General features: G+C 40.6%; 1 protein-coding gene across 1 annotated transcript in view; it reads right to left on the reverse strand.

Moving 5' to 3' along the window:
* GRIA3 (glutamate ionotropic receptor AMPA type subunit 3) overlaps nucleotides 1-14,576 on the reverse strand; it is a 393,493-nt gene extending 378,917 nt beyond the window's left edge. The window contains exons 1-2 of the mRNA XM_088478220.1: nucleotides 14,486-14,576; nucleotides 13,332-13,490 (exon numbers count right to left, since the gene is read on the reverse strand). Coding sequence (XP_088334346.1) covers nucleotides 13,332-13,490; nucleotides 14,486-14,576 — 250 coding nt within the window. The remainder of the gene's footprint in view (nucleotides 1-13,331; nucleotides 13,491-14,485) is intronic.
* Between the last annotated feature and the right edge of the window lie 824 nt (nucleotides 14,577-15,400).

Below are 15,400 nucleotides of genomic sequence, written 5' to 3' on the forward strand. Positions count from 1 at the left end.
TACGCGAACATAGAAAGCTTTAATGACTGAGTTCCCAGAAGTCTGGAGTTATATGCAAGGCAGCTGCCAGAGGCTCCAACAACTTAGCAGAGGAGAGAGGACATACACCTAGAGCATACCACTATGATGCTAAATGGAGAGATGATATAACTATTTGCAATCATACTAGAGGAAGAAGACGTTTAAAGAGTTCTAAGGAGCATGATAAATGGGGGAAGTCTAAAAGACTATGCGGGCCTGCGGTTTTAAAAGGCAGAAGATGTTTGATTGCATGGTCTAAATACTCAGCGGTAAAGGGGACCCAGGAAGGATTCAAAGTGGGATACTGAAATCTGTGGGAAGGAAATCATATCCCAAAATTTCTGTTAATTCTCTAGATTAACCGGATTTTGACAATAAAGGTGTTAAAAAAATTGCGTAAGGATGTCCTCCCCCCTATGATGCAAGATATAGTGGGTATCTTTCAAAGAACTTATAAAGGGGCTAGACCTGTCTCCCGGTAACAAATTTGACAGTAAGCAACCTGATTTGTTACCATGATGGTGAAAAATATGACGTCTTTACTGTTCTCTTAATACAATATTACAATAGCATTGAAAAGAGATTTACTATACGTTCAAGATATTTGGATATTTGGCTCCAGCTGCCAAGGAAAGATAAGACTTCAGCGATTGGAAGGATATAATAAGAGCGGAACATCTCGCACTGGTTTTTTTTTTGCATTTTCACTGCTAAAAAATTATTTCTCCTAGTAGAACAGTTTTAGCCACCTGCACTAGAGGAGTGGGTTGTCACAATAAGTAGAATTGGAATGAGCATACTGTATATAGCCCATGCTGATTCCAACTTGCATTTAAACTTGTCTAAATGTCTATAATATTACGAAGGTTGGCCTACTGTACATATCTGTCTTTAGAAACTCAGTTTGACATGTGGTCAGATAATAGGTTCGATACCTTAGGTGGGGGACTAAGAATTGAAAATGAAAAGATAATCAATCCGGGACAGGGTACCATGAATACAGGTGTAGCGGGTAAACTCTGGTTGTCTGAGATGCCAAGCATCTGAAAGTTGTACTTGCCTCATAAAATAACATATATTTGTGTTGGCAAAAAGAATCTGCAACTGAGGACTGGCAGTCAATAATTTGGGAAGCGACAAGTTAAAATTCCCACCTATTATCATGGAGGGCATAAAGATCATTAGCTATGTTCAGAACTGCTTGTCATAAGGAGGTGGGGTATACTAGTTACATTATGCCCCTGATGTTAACGGGACATTGCTCTCCACCACCTAACTCTGATTTCTTCCCAGCGATTGTTACTGCTGCACTGTGGGACTTGCCGTGACTGCATATTTCTCTACCTATCTGGCTGGAATCCACCCAGCGGGAAGATGGCCATAGCCGCATGTGCACGGCCCACTGACAACAGCAGTCAGACATACTCTGGGACAATGCTGAAAGCTTTCTGCAAGAGTATCATTGGTGGTTCACCGGTTAAGTAAGTGGCTAGCTATCAATATTGGAAGTAACAGCTTAATTTTGCAAGAAGCATCAACAGACTGCTTTCGATCCACATATACCAATCAGTGGCTATATTTTAGATCTATAGATCAGTCAAATACAGCGCTGTATTAATCTCCCAAATTTAGTGGATAAGAACATTTGCACTATTTAATTGGGAAGAATCCCTAAGCACATATATCACTAACTTGAATCTGGAGAGACTCCATGTGGAATTGATTTTTTGGATGTGTGTTCAAATTCAATTGCGAGTTCTTTTAAAGATCACCTTGGATCCATTTACATACCATCTAACAAATGTTATATGACAATAAAGAACTCCCTACGGTTTACAGATCCAATGACATTGTTGCATTTATGTAACAGGCTATTGCTGGATTGCTAGTCGGTATCTAACTGACTAATGATACTTAGCTTATGTTAAATATTGTGGTTTTGGGAGAGGTTCTGTTGTCTCTTTTCCACTTGATTCTGCAAAGTTTGATGATATTTTATGTACTAATTTAAGTGTCTATTTTTAAACATTTATATCTGTCTCTTAAGACCTATTAAATTACCAATTTTATGAAATTTTACGTGAATTGTCCCTGTGTTGTGATAGTGCTCCAATTGTTTATATTTTTTGTTTGTAATTTTTGTGAGGGTCAGCTCCTAATTGGTAGCTGCAGTCCGCACAGGGTCTCAACCCTTCACACACATCCATTTCTTTCTAGCGCCCCCTGTGTTTTGATTTAAAGAATACTTGAGCATGTTCTCCAATCGCTGTTCATTAGCAGCGACTTGGTGTGAGTTTTGGGCCAGTTGATTTCTGCTAGCTGCATGAAATAAGGGTTCCATGGTTTCCAGGATAGCAACATCTATATAGGATACAGAAAGAGTAGAAATGGTGGCTGACACTGTCACTGTCTTCTTATGCTCAACTTTAGATTGCTGTGATTTGCAGGTGTAGGATTCATGATGAATTTATTTATATCAAAATATAGACACCAGAATAGGTAAGTAGATAAGAGGAGATGAAGTGCAAAGGAGTGTGGCTCATATACAGTATGCTTCATGCAGCTACAGAGCCAATAAGGAATTAGCTACCACATCATATAGGTGGAATGAAGCCAAGGTTCATATTTAGTTTTAATTTTGCATCTGTGTGTGACTGAGTCTCTGAAACTATATACAAAGTGCTACGATGCAGCGGACGCTGATTCTTTCCATGCCACATTCCATTGTACTTCATATTAGGGATGTGCAGGCTTGTATAGGTACGAATTTTCCCACCAAGTTCGGATTTTTCCTGGCAAAAATCAGGTCTCAGAAAGAGGCAAAACGTCCTCTTTCATGGACAAACATCATCATTCCTGGACAAAAGTTCATCAGAGCCAAAAGCACTCCCACTGACATCACTAGTGATGTCAGTGGGGCCGGCTCTAGACGGAAAGGCATTCCCATGGGAACGTCTCCGTCTGGGCAGCAATGCCCCGGCACGCCCACCAAAGGGGGCGTGCTGTCAGTCACCATCGACAGCACGCCCCCTTTGGTGCGAGACCCATAGCGACAGCTTGGCTGTTGCTATGCGGGTCTTGCGCATGCGCACGACAGAGCTCCCTCCGTCGTGCGCATGCGCATTAGGGCACCATCGACCCGCTTGCGAGCGCTCAGCGCTCGCGAGCGGGTGTGAATTAGGCCCACAGTCACATACAATGTACAAGTGTTGCATACTGTATCAAATTAATCTGTGCAGTCACCTGGTGCATCCTAGTCACATTGTGACTAATACACATTTTCAGCAAAATGAGATGTCCAGTGCTAGCAGAGTGTCATGGTCCTGGCAGTTCACTCACGTCAGGCATCTTGCGCAGTGTGGCGTATTGAGTCTAGATGTCTTAGGACATATGCAAATTATCTCTTCCTATAGTGCTTAAACCATTCTTAGATTTTTTTCAAGAAATGCTCAGAAATTGTAAAAAAAATTATTTAATTATGTTTAGAACATAGAGGAAATCCATTCTGCATATATATGCAGAACAGATCTCCTTATTCACAGCGGGAGAACGCAGCAGGTAGCAAGGTTGTATGAGATTCAGAGAAAGCCCAGAGGGCTGCAGTCACATCTCATACATCCGTGCTAGGTAAGTGATTAATACATATTTGTAGCTATCATTATTTGTATTTACTTATTGTTACTTATACTTTTTACATTAGTAAAAGTAGTAGAAGTAGTAGTGGTATAAAGTTATATAGTACAAATAAAGTCATCAGCATACTGTACAATAAGAGAAACAAAATTAAAACAATACAGAGCAAACAGGGTACTAAGCAATAAAGTTATTTTGTGTGAAATTCCCCGAAAACAGTCACTTTCTGGGGATCCCCACAAAAGGTAAGTAACCGCTGGATAACAAGGAGGAACCACAGCAGATGTCAGAGATATTTATTGCAATCCCTCCATTTTTGATCACAAAAACAACCCCCATAGAATCCTAAATGGACAGATATACCAAGCTCTGGAATGGCTTGCCCTGGCAGCTAACAACATCTGAAGATGGATTTAGCCAACAGTAGCCTACGGGCTATTATAATGCATATCTTTTCGTAGCGGGAACTGTGGGAAAGGTTATCTGTGCATCTATTCCATACTTTACTAAGAACAACCTCATTGTGCAACTCCTCCACTCATACTGTGCAAACTTCTCCTCCCCCACAAAAGTTGCTGTCTTGCTCCATAAACTGATTCTTGGATTTATTGCTGTTTTTGCACTGCCTTGCAGACTATTTGGGCTTAGTAAATGGTCACCAGTGACTTACAGATAATTAAGCAAGACATTTAGGAAATATCCAAGGAAGAGGCAGGTTAGAAGGTAGAAGGTGGTTTCTTTAGAAAAGTAATAAACAAGACATGCTTGAAAACCTGGCAAGTGAAAATGAGAGTTTGAAAACGTAGATGATAAAACATGCCTGAATGACTGTAGTATTTTTTATTTACTGAAAGCATATATACTGTATAAATATATTGAAATACACATCTATACAGCTTATATCAAAGCATACAGTACATTATATGTTTGGATGATGTAAAGATTATGGATAATGCCAGTATTATTAATTTAAAGTCTGCAAGAGATACTTGGCTAGTATTAAAAGTAAATTCAATTCAATGGATTTGCAGAACGATTTTACCATAGGAAAACTGCTGTGCATTAATATTATGACTGGGCCTAGTAGTAGTGTGGGGCTAAGGGGCCTATTTATCAACACTAAAATAACGGTTTTAAAGACATTTGCCTTAATTACTGTCTTTTAAGTATTCATTAACACACCTAACACAGGAGATATCACTGATATCTCCTGGTTTAGTCCGCCTGCGTTCATTTCCACACTCCCCATACATTAGTATGGGGATGTAGAAATCAAGCTATTTAAAAAATTCTGAAAATTATGTATTTTCGGAGTTTGATGGTGTTACTATACGCCACTCTCAGGTGGCATATAGCGGGTTACACTTACCTGCATTCAGCTGGGCATGTCCTCCTCCGGCTCGATCCGTCACTCCCTGGTCCCTTCTCCGGCTAAGGCTGCTGCTCTGACTGTGTTCTCAAGGCAGAACACAGTAGAGTTTAAAAAAATATATATTTATATATATACAGTATATATTTTTTTTAAACTTTACTGTTTTCACCTCTTCAGACAGAAGGTCGGGGTCCATGGCTGCAGCGGCCAGGTAGGTGGGGGACAGTGCTAACTGTAGAGTGGCCGCTGATTGGCTCCGGCTCCAAACTCACTGACCAGCCCACGTGGGAACTGTCAGGAGCCAGAGCCAATCAGCGACCGCTCTACAGTTAGCAGCCGCTGATTGGCTGGTGGCTCCTGACAGTTCACACTGATCAGTCAGGAGCCGGTTAGCGGTGTATGTGGTCACACACATACACCGTTAATGTAAGTATATGGTTCGGGTGCTGGTTTGTTTTTTTGGGAACAAGTGAACGTGAACATCTGGCAGTAGGAAAGTATGTGTGAGTGAAGTAGGTATGTAATAAAGCTGTACTATATATGGTTTGTGTGTTCTGACTTTTTTAAACTATTTATTTTACAGTGGGGGTATGGGTGCCGGCTGCCTGCTGGCACTTGAATTTCCACAAGTGCAAAAGGACAGGCATGCTGGCACCTATAGCTCCACAGTAAAATACAATAGTTTAATACTATTTTACACTTTATTACCCATGTACCCACAGTTCAGGGGTGCGGCGAAGAGCCCCGGGCTTCAGACCAAGCCTAGGGTTTCGTGAGAGGGGGTATCCATTTCTTTGGGGGCCCCCACCTCCCCTGAGATCTCCAGCTTGGCCTGACTGGCTTGGGGTGAGAATGCTTTGGCCATGGAGACCTGGTAATAGGGTCGCCTGGCTCTGGCATTACAACCCGGTCAGTTTGGGTCAGGTGCTGGATTTAAATATAGGGGTACCCCTATGCAATTTTTCCCCCCTATATTTAAAACCAGCACTGGTCTTGCAGCCTGGTGCTGGTTCCTAAATTACGTGGGAACCCTACTCGTTTTGTTTCCCATAATTTTTGGAACCAGGACTGACTGACCAGTCCGGAGCTGATTATGGCTTTTGGGGGGGACCCTATGTAATTGAAAAAAAAGATAAAAACACTATACATTAACTACACATGCAGAAACATACACAAATCAAATGGATCTGTGTATGTTTCTGGCAAAATCGCAGCTCAGAAGGGTGAGTGAGACTTACATTTTCTCAACATCAATCAAGTTTGCTCTAATCTCACCCGAAATTTAAATCTTGAATCTTAGTAAATTTGCAAACTGCATCTTTTTCATGAAAAGTACTTCCGAGTTTGCCCGATGGTGAGAAGATTCGAGTTTGCGATCTCACCCGAGTTTTACGATTGAGATTAGAGAACACTCTCCCAAACTCACAGGAGTTTGCCTTTAGTAAATTTGCGAGACGAAAAACATGCCTAAACTCACCCAAGATTGAAATCTCGACCAAACTCGAATCTTAGTAAATTTACCCCTCACAATAACCTACTATCTCTCTCACCTCCAATCATATTCTTCTTCTCTCTTAATCTTTCTTTCACACACTCTGCCTCTCTCATGGGGGTATATTTACTAAAGTGCAAGTTTTTAGAAGTGGAGATGTTGCCCATCCGATTGGATTCTAGGTGGTAAATTTACTAACAATCGAGATTGATCGAGATGTCAATCTCGGGTGATTTAAGGTTTGATTTTCATCTTGCAAATTTACTAAAGGTAAAGTCGGGTGAGCTAGAGAGAGATTTCTCTCTTCTGACTCGTAAAACTTGGGGGAGATAACTAACTCGAATCAACTCACCTTCAGGCAAATCGGAAGTACTTTTCACCTAAAATATACATCTTTCAAATTTACCAAGAATCGGGATGACAAGCTCGGGTGAGATGACAGCAAACTCTCTGCCAAATTGAATTTTTAAACACTCACCTCCAGAGCTGCGAGTTTGCCAGAAACATACACAGATCAGTGTGATTTGTGTATGTTTCTGCCTGTAAATAGTTAAATTAGGGTTCATTTAAAAAAAAAAATAATGTAGGGTCCCCCCCCCAAAAGCATAACCAGCCCCGGACTTGTCAGCATGTCCTGGTACCTAAAATTACGGGCAACAAAATGAGTAGGGTTCCACCGTAATTTATGTACCAGCACCAGGCTGCAGGACCAGTCCTGGTTTTAAATATAGGGGAAAAAAATTGCGTAGGGTCCCCCCATATTTAAAACCAGCACTGGACCAAACCGGCCGGGGTGTAATGCCACAGCCAGGAGATCCTATTACTGGGTCTCCAGGGCCAAAGCATTCTCTCCCCAAGCCGGGGATCTCAGGTGAGGTGGGGACCCCTAAAAAAGGGGTCTCCCCTCTCCTGAAACCCCAGGCTTGGTCTGAAGCCCTGGGCTCTTCCCCACACCCCTGGGCTGTGGGTATGGGGGTAATAAAGTGTAAAATCAAAGTAAACTATTGTATTTTCCAGTGAAACTACAGGTGACAGCATGTTTGCCCTTTGGCACTTGTGGAACTACACAAGGCAGGCAGCCGGCACCCGTACCTCCATTGTAAAATAAATAGTTAAATAAAGACAATACATACACACACCTTATATAATACAAGTTTCTTACACACATACCTCACTCATACATTCTTACCTGCTGCCAGATGTTTCTGTCCCCTTGTCCCCGTAGAATCCAATGGGAGTACCTGCAACAAAGATCCTATACTTACTTCCATCTTTGCGCTGCTCTCCGTAGGCTCCAGGGGGGTCTTTGCAAAATAAAAACACAAAATCCAGAAGCCAAACAGGCAAGTATGGGTATGTGTGTTGCCACACATATCGATACTTCACGAATGCCAGCTGACGGGACATCACAGGAATTCCCACGTCCCGCCAGCCAATCCCTGGGCACTTTAGATGTAGTGGCTACTCATTGGGCGGTTCCACGTGGGTCCCAATGAGCGGCCTCTACATGTAAAGCGGCCACTGATTGGCTAGCAGCCCGTGAGAATTTTTAGCTGACTTACATCTGTTCGGCTTGGTTCGGGAAAGTTGTTTTATTGTTTTGCCAAGACCCTGGATGCTACGGAGAGCAGCGCCAGGATGTAGGTGAGTATAGGATCTTTGTTGCAGGGCCATGTACACGGATTTCTACTTGTGACAAGTGGACCAACCGGCTGGTACAGGTAAGTATGTGTGATTGATGTATTTTTTTTACCCCTATATTTAGAACCATGATTGCAGCCTGGTGCTGGTACCTAAATTACAGTGGAACCCTACTCATTTTGTTCCCCGTAATTTTAGGTACCAGGAGAGGCTGGCAAGTCTGGAGCTTGTAATGCTTTTGGGGGGGGGGACCCCATGTAATTTGTTTTAAAGAATTTAACCCATTTTTTACAGGTCTAACACACAAGCAGCCTGCACATATCTCACTGATATGTGCAGGCTGCTAGCTCGAGAGAGATTTGCATAGAGAAAACACTGCAATCTCGGGTGAGTAATCTCATCTTCATTTGCAACTCGGGGGAGATATCTTGATATGCTTCACCATCGGCAATCTCACTTTCAGCTAAGCTCACTTCTTAGTGAATTTGAGAGATGAAAAATGGGAAAATCACCCCAGATTCGGCGATGCAAATCGAGATAAAAAAAAAACTAAACTCGACTATTCTCGATTCTTAGTAAATTTACCCCTAGCTATTATCTTCTAAAAGGTGCAAGCTAAATGTTAAGTAGAATCTGATTGGTTGCTATGGGAACATCTCCACTTCTAAAAACCTGCTCTCTTTTGCACATTCTCTCTCTCCCTCACCATCTTGAATCATCTCCTACTCTCACTTTCTCTCTTCCTCGCCCTCTATCACTCACCCTTATCCTTTCTTTCTTTCTCTTGTTTTGGACAGGATGCAGTTAAAATGTTGACGGAGGGGAATCCAGTGGTCAGAATGCTGGCGCCGGAATCCTGTCACCTGTCAGAATCAGGGCACCGGCATGCCGACTGCTGGAATCCCAAAGGTAAGTATTGGGGTTAGAGGGAGGGTTAGGGATAGGCACTAGGGGGAGGTTTAGGTTTAGGGTGCAGGGAATGGGAGTTTAGGTTTAGGTACTAGGGGGAAGGTTAGGGTTAGGCACCGGGCAGGGAGGGTTAGGGTAGGGAGAGGGTTAGGATACTGACCGACAAAGTGTCGTATTCTAACCCTGTTTGGATGCCGGCGTCAGGAATCTGACTGCCAGGATCCTGAACGCCAGCATCCCATACCCATCCCATTTTGGACAATATACATATATCTATGATGTCACATAATGCACATTTATTCCAAATATCATATTCCATATTTGCTCCAATAGTACACATTGTTGGTCTGCATTTTTTTAGTTCCACAGACTACAAGCAAAGTGAGAAAGATAATACAAACTCATACATGGACTCACTGAAACAGCGCTATACAATTTCAGATATCGCAGACAGCACTGTCTAAACCTCCCCTGCAGACTTAAGACCATTTGCCAATGTTTTTTGGATGAAAGAAGCCATTCTTGTATGTACATTTCCAACCCACTTGCTAATCTGCCTATATCCTCAACATTAATGAATAAAATAGGATTTGCGCTGATGCTTTGTTTGCAATATTCTACAGCAAATAACCCTAAGGTTACATTTGTTGTTCTTTGGCTCTTTCCCTTAATGTGTCTTGCAAACAGAGCGTAATTCAAGAGCCTAGCTGACTGTAAAGGTGTACAACAGCAATTTTTGCAATGACAGTGCAGAGAGGGGATATGAGATCTGTGTGCTAATGAGCTGACACTGCAGAGGCTGAGGAGATGTAGTGGAATGCACTACAACAGCACAGCATAAAAACACAGGCGGGTTCTTTCAATAACATTTGATCTAAGCAGCCTTAACATAATCCACATTAATTTTGGCACTGTCTCTGAGTTGTTAGCTGCAGCCTGCAATGAAACGCCTTAACTATCGAGCTGCAATTATTCACTTAAGCCCGTCTATATTTACCTCATGCATATACTGCATCTTTATTGTCAGTAAATTATATCAGTGTACAGTATTTGTAAAATCATGTATCTTCATAAATAAATAGTCAGATGAATGTGAGTAAATGTTGTCTACATTCTCTATTGTATTTATGTTAATGTGTGTGTGTGTGTATGTGTGTGTATGAACAAGCAAACTGTATGACAAAAAGAAGTTTACTATGCATGTGAGAAGGGATAGATAGATAGATAGATAGATAGATAGATAGATAGATAGATAGATAGATAGAATTAGAAATGTAGTAGTAATAGTTTCCTAAATCCAACACTAAAATCAAAATTAACTCTAGGATGAACCTTGGTCACTGTTACGATACCTAAAGCCATTACACACATATAGAACACGTCAAAAACTTAAAAGAATTTTGAGCATTCAGTTGCTGAGTTAAGCTCACATTGTTCTTTCTTTCTCAACTTGTATTATAGAGTGCTGTCAAAGACTCCCTAGTGCATTGCGTTGCTGACTGTTAATGGCATTTATGTTGGTGGAAAATAACATTAATTTCAAGCCTTTACTATCGCAAAGTGTGAATTTCACTATGTTATGATGTGCTATCAGGTTAAGCCTATGTGGAATTCAAGGACAAAGCTTTTTCTTGCAGCTGCATTAACTACATAAGGATAAGAGGCATGCTTATCAAGAAACCAAGAAAGTCCCTAGCACTAAAGTGACATAAATTGTATCCATTCTGCTCTTTGGTAGCACTGCTGCAGGACAGTCTTGGCTCTCTCACATCACTTTGGAAACAGGAGCCCTCTAAATCTTCAGCGTAGTGTTTTCTTCAAACTACATCATTTTAGCAACCATGTCAATCACATCTGGGTAAGTGCCCAATAGTTGAAAGAAACCACTTCACTTTTATTTTTACCTACAGTGCCAAGTAGGATTTGATGTAGAAATTTACAGACTACAATTAAAACTAGTTGAGTCTCTGTCTGTGTTAAATACATACTGTTTCTCATGGTAGGTGGTTGCACGCTGGGCTGCCCATTCACTCTCTGGAGTAAACAAGTAAAAGCTTTCTGACATTTGAAAATTAATGCTTTTCATTCTTTAGAGTACAGATTTGACACCTTGAGCATTTTAAAGCTACACACTGTAGCAGTACAAACCTGGGTTTCTCTGAATCATTTGTTGACTGTATGTCTAGTATAGGTTGAAAACCATAGAAATGCAGTCACTACTTCCTACCTTTCTATATTTATTCTATATCAAAATTAATGAAATATGCGGCAAGGGAAAAATGTATATTCTCATTTTAAATATTTTGGTTTTTGCTATGGTGCAATTTAAATTTTTCTATCACCCATATTCAGCGACAACTACCAGATTCTGTAATTTCCCTCATTTCCATAAAGAAATATTGTTGATTAAATCAATTACTGAAAACTGTGTAAAAGGGCTTTGAGCATTTAAATTTAATCCATTCTTGATATTTGTGAAATGGTGTTACAAAGCCAACCTCTTGAAGGGATTAATTTGATTAAGGATTAAGGAACCTAAACTGTTTGATTTGTACGACATTCATTCAAGAAAAAAAGTAATAGACTGCAAAGCATTGTGGAAATCAGTACCTGGCTGAACTTTTGAAGAACTTGGCTTTATTACATAAACTCAATTTTATATAAACCAATAAAAGTAATCCAGGGTTTATAGAGGTACAGATATGCTCAGCTACACCCTTACCTGTAGCGCAGCAAATCGCGCCATGCGTGGCGCGAGAAAGACTCCCGTGATCAGAGACGTACATTTGCGTCTTCATAGGAATGAATGGGAGACGCACTCCCGCGATCGTGGATGTGCCATAGCATTTCGTGGCACATAGAGCGATGCGCGAGCACGTTTGTGGCGCGATTAGCCGCAATGAACTTGGACGCATTTTTAGGATCTCAAACAATTGACAGCACAGCACCCAATATAGCCAACAAACCATTGACAGTCAGGTTCTATAGAACAACTTTTTAAAGTCACCCTGTACTATTCATGCAAAAAAATTAATCACTGTAACAAACTGTACCACACAACAACCCAAAAATATGTGGATACTGCACATGAAAACAGTGCAGTTCAACTGATTTTAACTAAGATTTTTTTCAGTTGGGTTTTGGTATTTAAAGGCCATAACAAAATTGTTTCTATTGCTTGATGTTGGTAGGTATGTGAGGTAGGTGTTTGTGATTACCACAACTTCTAACATAAAATCACTTTGATCTACTAAAATTAATTATAAACTGCAAATATCTGTGTGTTGTTACTTAGACTGGTAACTGGCAATGCAGCATAGGCAAAAAGTGTGGGTCTTGGCTCTGGACTGGTTAAAATCTGACTATTAAAGTACAGATATCTTACATTCTATAAACCCTAATATAAATTTGCTCCTGTGTTCAGCAACACTTCACACATCTATTTCCCCAGCATACTTATTATTTCATGTGGCCCACAGAAGCAAATCATGCACTGCAGAGAACAGGTCATTAAATACCATGCAATAAAACCATGGTGTCTTAGTATTCCTTAGATTTCCAACATTCATCAGCATATCTTATAGTAGTACTATGTTCGCAGCCAATGAGACATTTTCATTGGGAAAGATGCCTAGTGTTTGCTAATGCATGTCCAGACTTTGTAAATGCTGCATTAGATGTGTTCACATGACCAGCCATGTCTCTGTACTATTTCAGAGGAAGAGAGAGAAGGGGGAGGGAGGGGAGGAGAGAGAGAGACAGAGGCAGAAATAAAAGAGAGGGTGAGCGAGACAGAGAAAGGCAGATCGAGAGAGAGAGAGAGAGAGAGAGAGAGAGAGAGAGAGAGAGAGAGAGAGAGAAAAAACGAAATCTATACTTTTTTTATATTCTACCTACAATTTTACTTTTGTTTTCTGATTCCAAGAGATTAGCTAATTGTGTAAAATACAGAAGGTGCATCTTTAATAATTAAATTGTTTTTAATAAGTCTACAGTATATGTATATAAATTAAATAGCATGATTTGAAAACTCATTTTTAATCATCAATAGTGAACTTCATCAACAAGCAGTATCTGCTAGTTTTAGAAAAATTTAATATTTTGAACCATGATATAACAATCTATAGACATGTAAAATCTGTAATAAGTAATACACATTGTAGCTCTAATAAAGTTTGCTGTCCATTTAAATGCTGAAAACTTGTCATATGCTGCATATGCTTTGGTTTATTGAATGCATGCTTTGAATCGGTAGGTACTCACATGCATTTGTCACAGAGAAACTGTTGGATGAGTCTAAGTGATCTACATGATGGACCAGCTGGAAGGGCCTCTCTGTGTTATTTTGGTTGGTGTTGTGCAGTTGTACTGCAAATATAAATGCACTGTGTTCCTGAATTGTATTTTTCATGAAAAGTCCACCTAATAAAAAAAAAATATATATATAAAAAAACATGCAAAACAAGAATCAATATAAATCACAATGAAAAATATAATAATTTTAAAGCAATTTAGTAATTCTATCTATACATTATTCATTACCAATGTAAGATACAATATATAATTAACTGCATGAATTTCTATTATGCATAATTCTATTTAACACTTTGGCTACATGTAATGAAGGGATTTGTTCTCAGCTGCAGGAGTGCTTATTTGTGCTGTAGTGTCTCTGTCTTGCTTGTAATACAATTTGCTGACTCCAGTTCTTCTTCACAGCTTCCATCAAGAACAAGACGAGCAAACGTATTCAGCAATGTACAAGATGTGTCTGAATGGAAGACTGTGTGTTACTTTACATGCTGCCCCTTTATCCTTAGATTCAGAATACAAAGAGCTTGCAGTGTCCCTGATACTGAACGCAGAACCAATTCCTTGGGTGATTCTGGTGAGCACTGCTCTAATACACAAGTCTAGTAACTTTTCTGCAGTGTGCTGAATCAAAATAAGTCTCTGTATATCCACAAAGCTGAAATATAGAAAACTGCAGGGACTTTGCCCATAATATCCTTATGTTGTCTAAATGTCCCTCTTTATCTGCATTTTGTCTGCTTTTGTCTACAGCAAACAGGAGGACAATTCAGTAATTAGTGTGTGGGCAGCGATGCTGAGATTTTATGGCCAGTAAATGTTGGGCATTACTTACAGCACATATTATAACAGAGTTTGGTATGACTGTACTGTACATTGCTAGTCAAGTGTATAAAGTTGGGCAGCATTTATACTTTCTTAAAATAAACCCCTCACCGTCCCGTAATGCAGAACAGTGAGAGGTAAAAAACCATGCTGCAAGCATACATTTTGTATATGCACATAGTAACTGCTGTGCAATACAAGACAATGCATAGCTATGCAGGACTAGCATATACTACTGTATGTGGGAATTTAATCAGCATTTCATGCAATCAGCCACTTACCTATATTAATGGTGTTAGGGAATCCTCCAAAGCTTTCTCCTGCAAGGCTCACCAGCAAAAGGAAGACAGTCTGTATCTCGTTTTGCCCCATTTTAGAGCCTTACGAATTCAATTTCTAAAACGAAACTGACACAGCCAGGACTGAAGTCTCCCAGCACTTTCCCTAGCCCCTGTTATTACAGCACCCTGGATAGTTCCATTGGATGCAAGCTGCAAATCCAGCCCCGTTCTCACTATAGGAAATCAGGGGACTTTTCCCAAAGATGGTGGTGAAGAGAGAAAGGGAGTGCGAAAAAAAAAAGATCAGATGAATAAGGATCTTCCAATTGGACCAGTAGGGGGGTTATTGATCAAACTTGATCTGACGTTGAGTTAAAGCAGCATCGTTCAGCTCAGCCTCACTGCAGCCCCGACAAGACTGCAAAGCACAAGCTCTGCATTTGTCTACAAGGAGATATAATCGATGGAAGCACACCAGCCTCACGTGGATCACAGGCTAACCCCTTCATTACTGAGGACAGCAAAGCTTATATATCATCTCCATCCCAAAATAAAATCGCGATGAGTGTCCCGGGAACCCGCTGCCAGCACCACCTCAACAAAGAGATGCATACAGTACAGTGTAGTACAGTATGGTGCAAAGGAAGTCAACGGAGCCCCCTGCAGATATCTATAATGCCCCGGCCCTGGGAGCCTCAGACAAATGCCCCCTCTTTATCAGTGCAGAAACAGTAGTAATAATGGTATTAAACGGGAAGGAGCACAGTCTGGGACAATGCACCGTTGGATAAGCCGCAATTGCAGACCCTAACTGAGCCAGACGTTGGCTGCTGCTTAGTTGTTCTCCTATGTAATAATACACTTCTTTCCTTTATACGTTCTATGCGAATTTAAAACACTGAATATGACATCATT

The sequence above is a fragment of the Taudactylus pleione genome, unplaced genomic scaffold (genome assembly GCF_031769625.1).
Source record: "Taudactylus pleione unplaced genomic scaffold, aTauple2 ptg000211l, whole genome shotgun sequence".
NCBI lineage: Eukaryota > Metazoa > Chordata > Amphibia > Anura > Myobatrachidae > Taudactylus > Taudactylus pleione.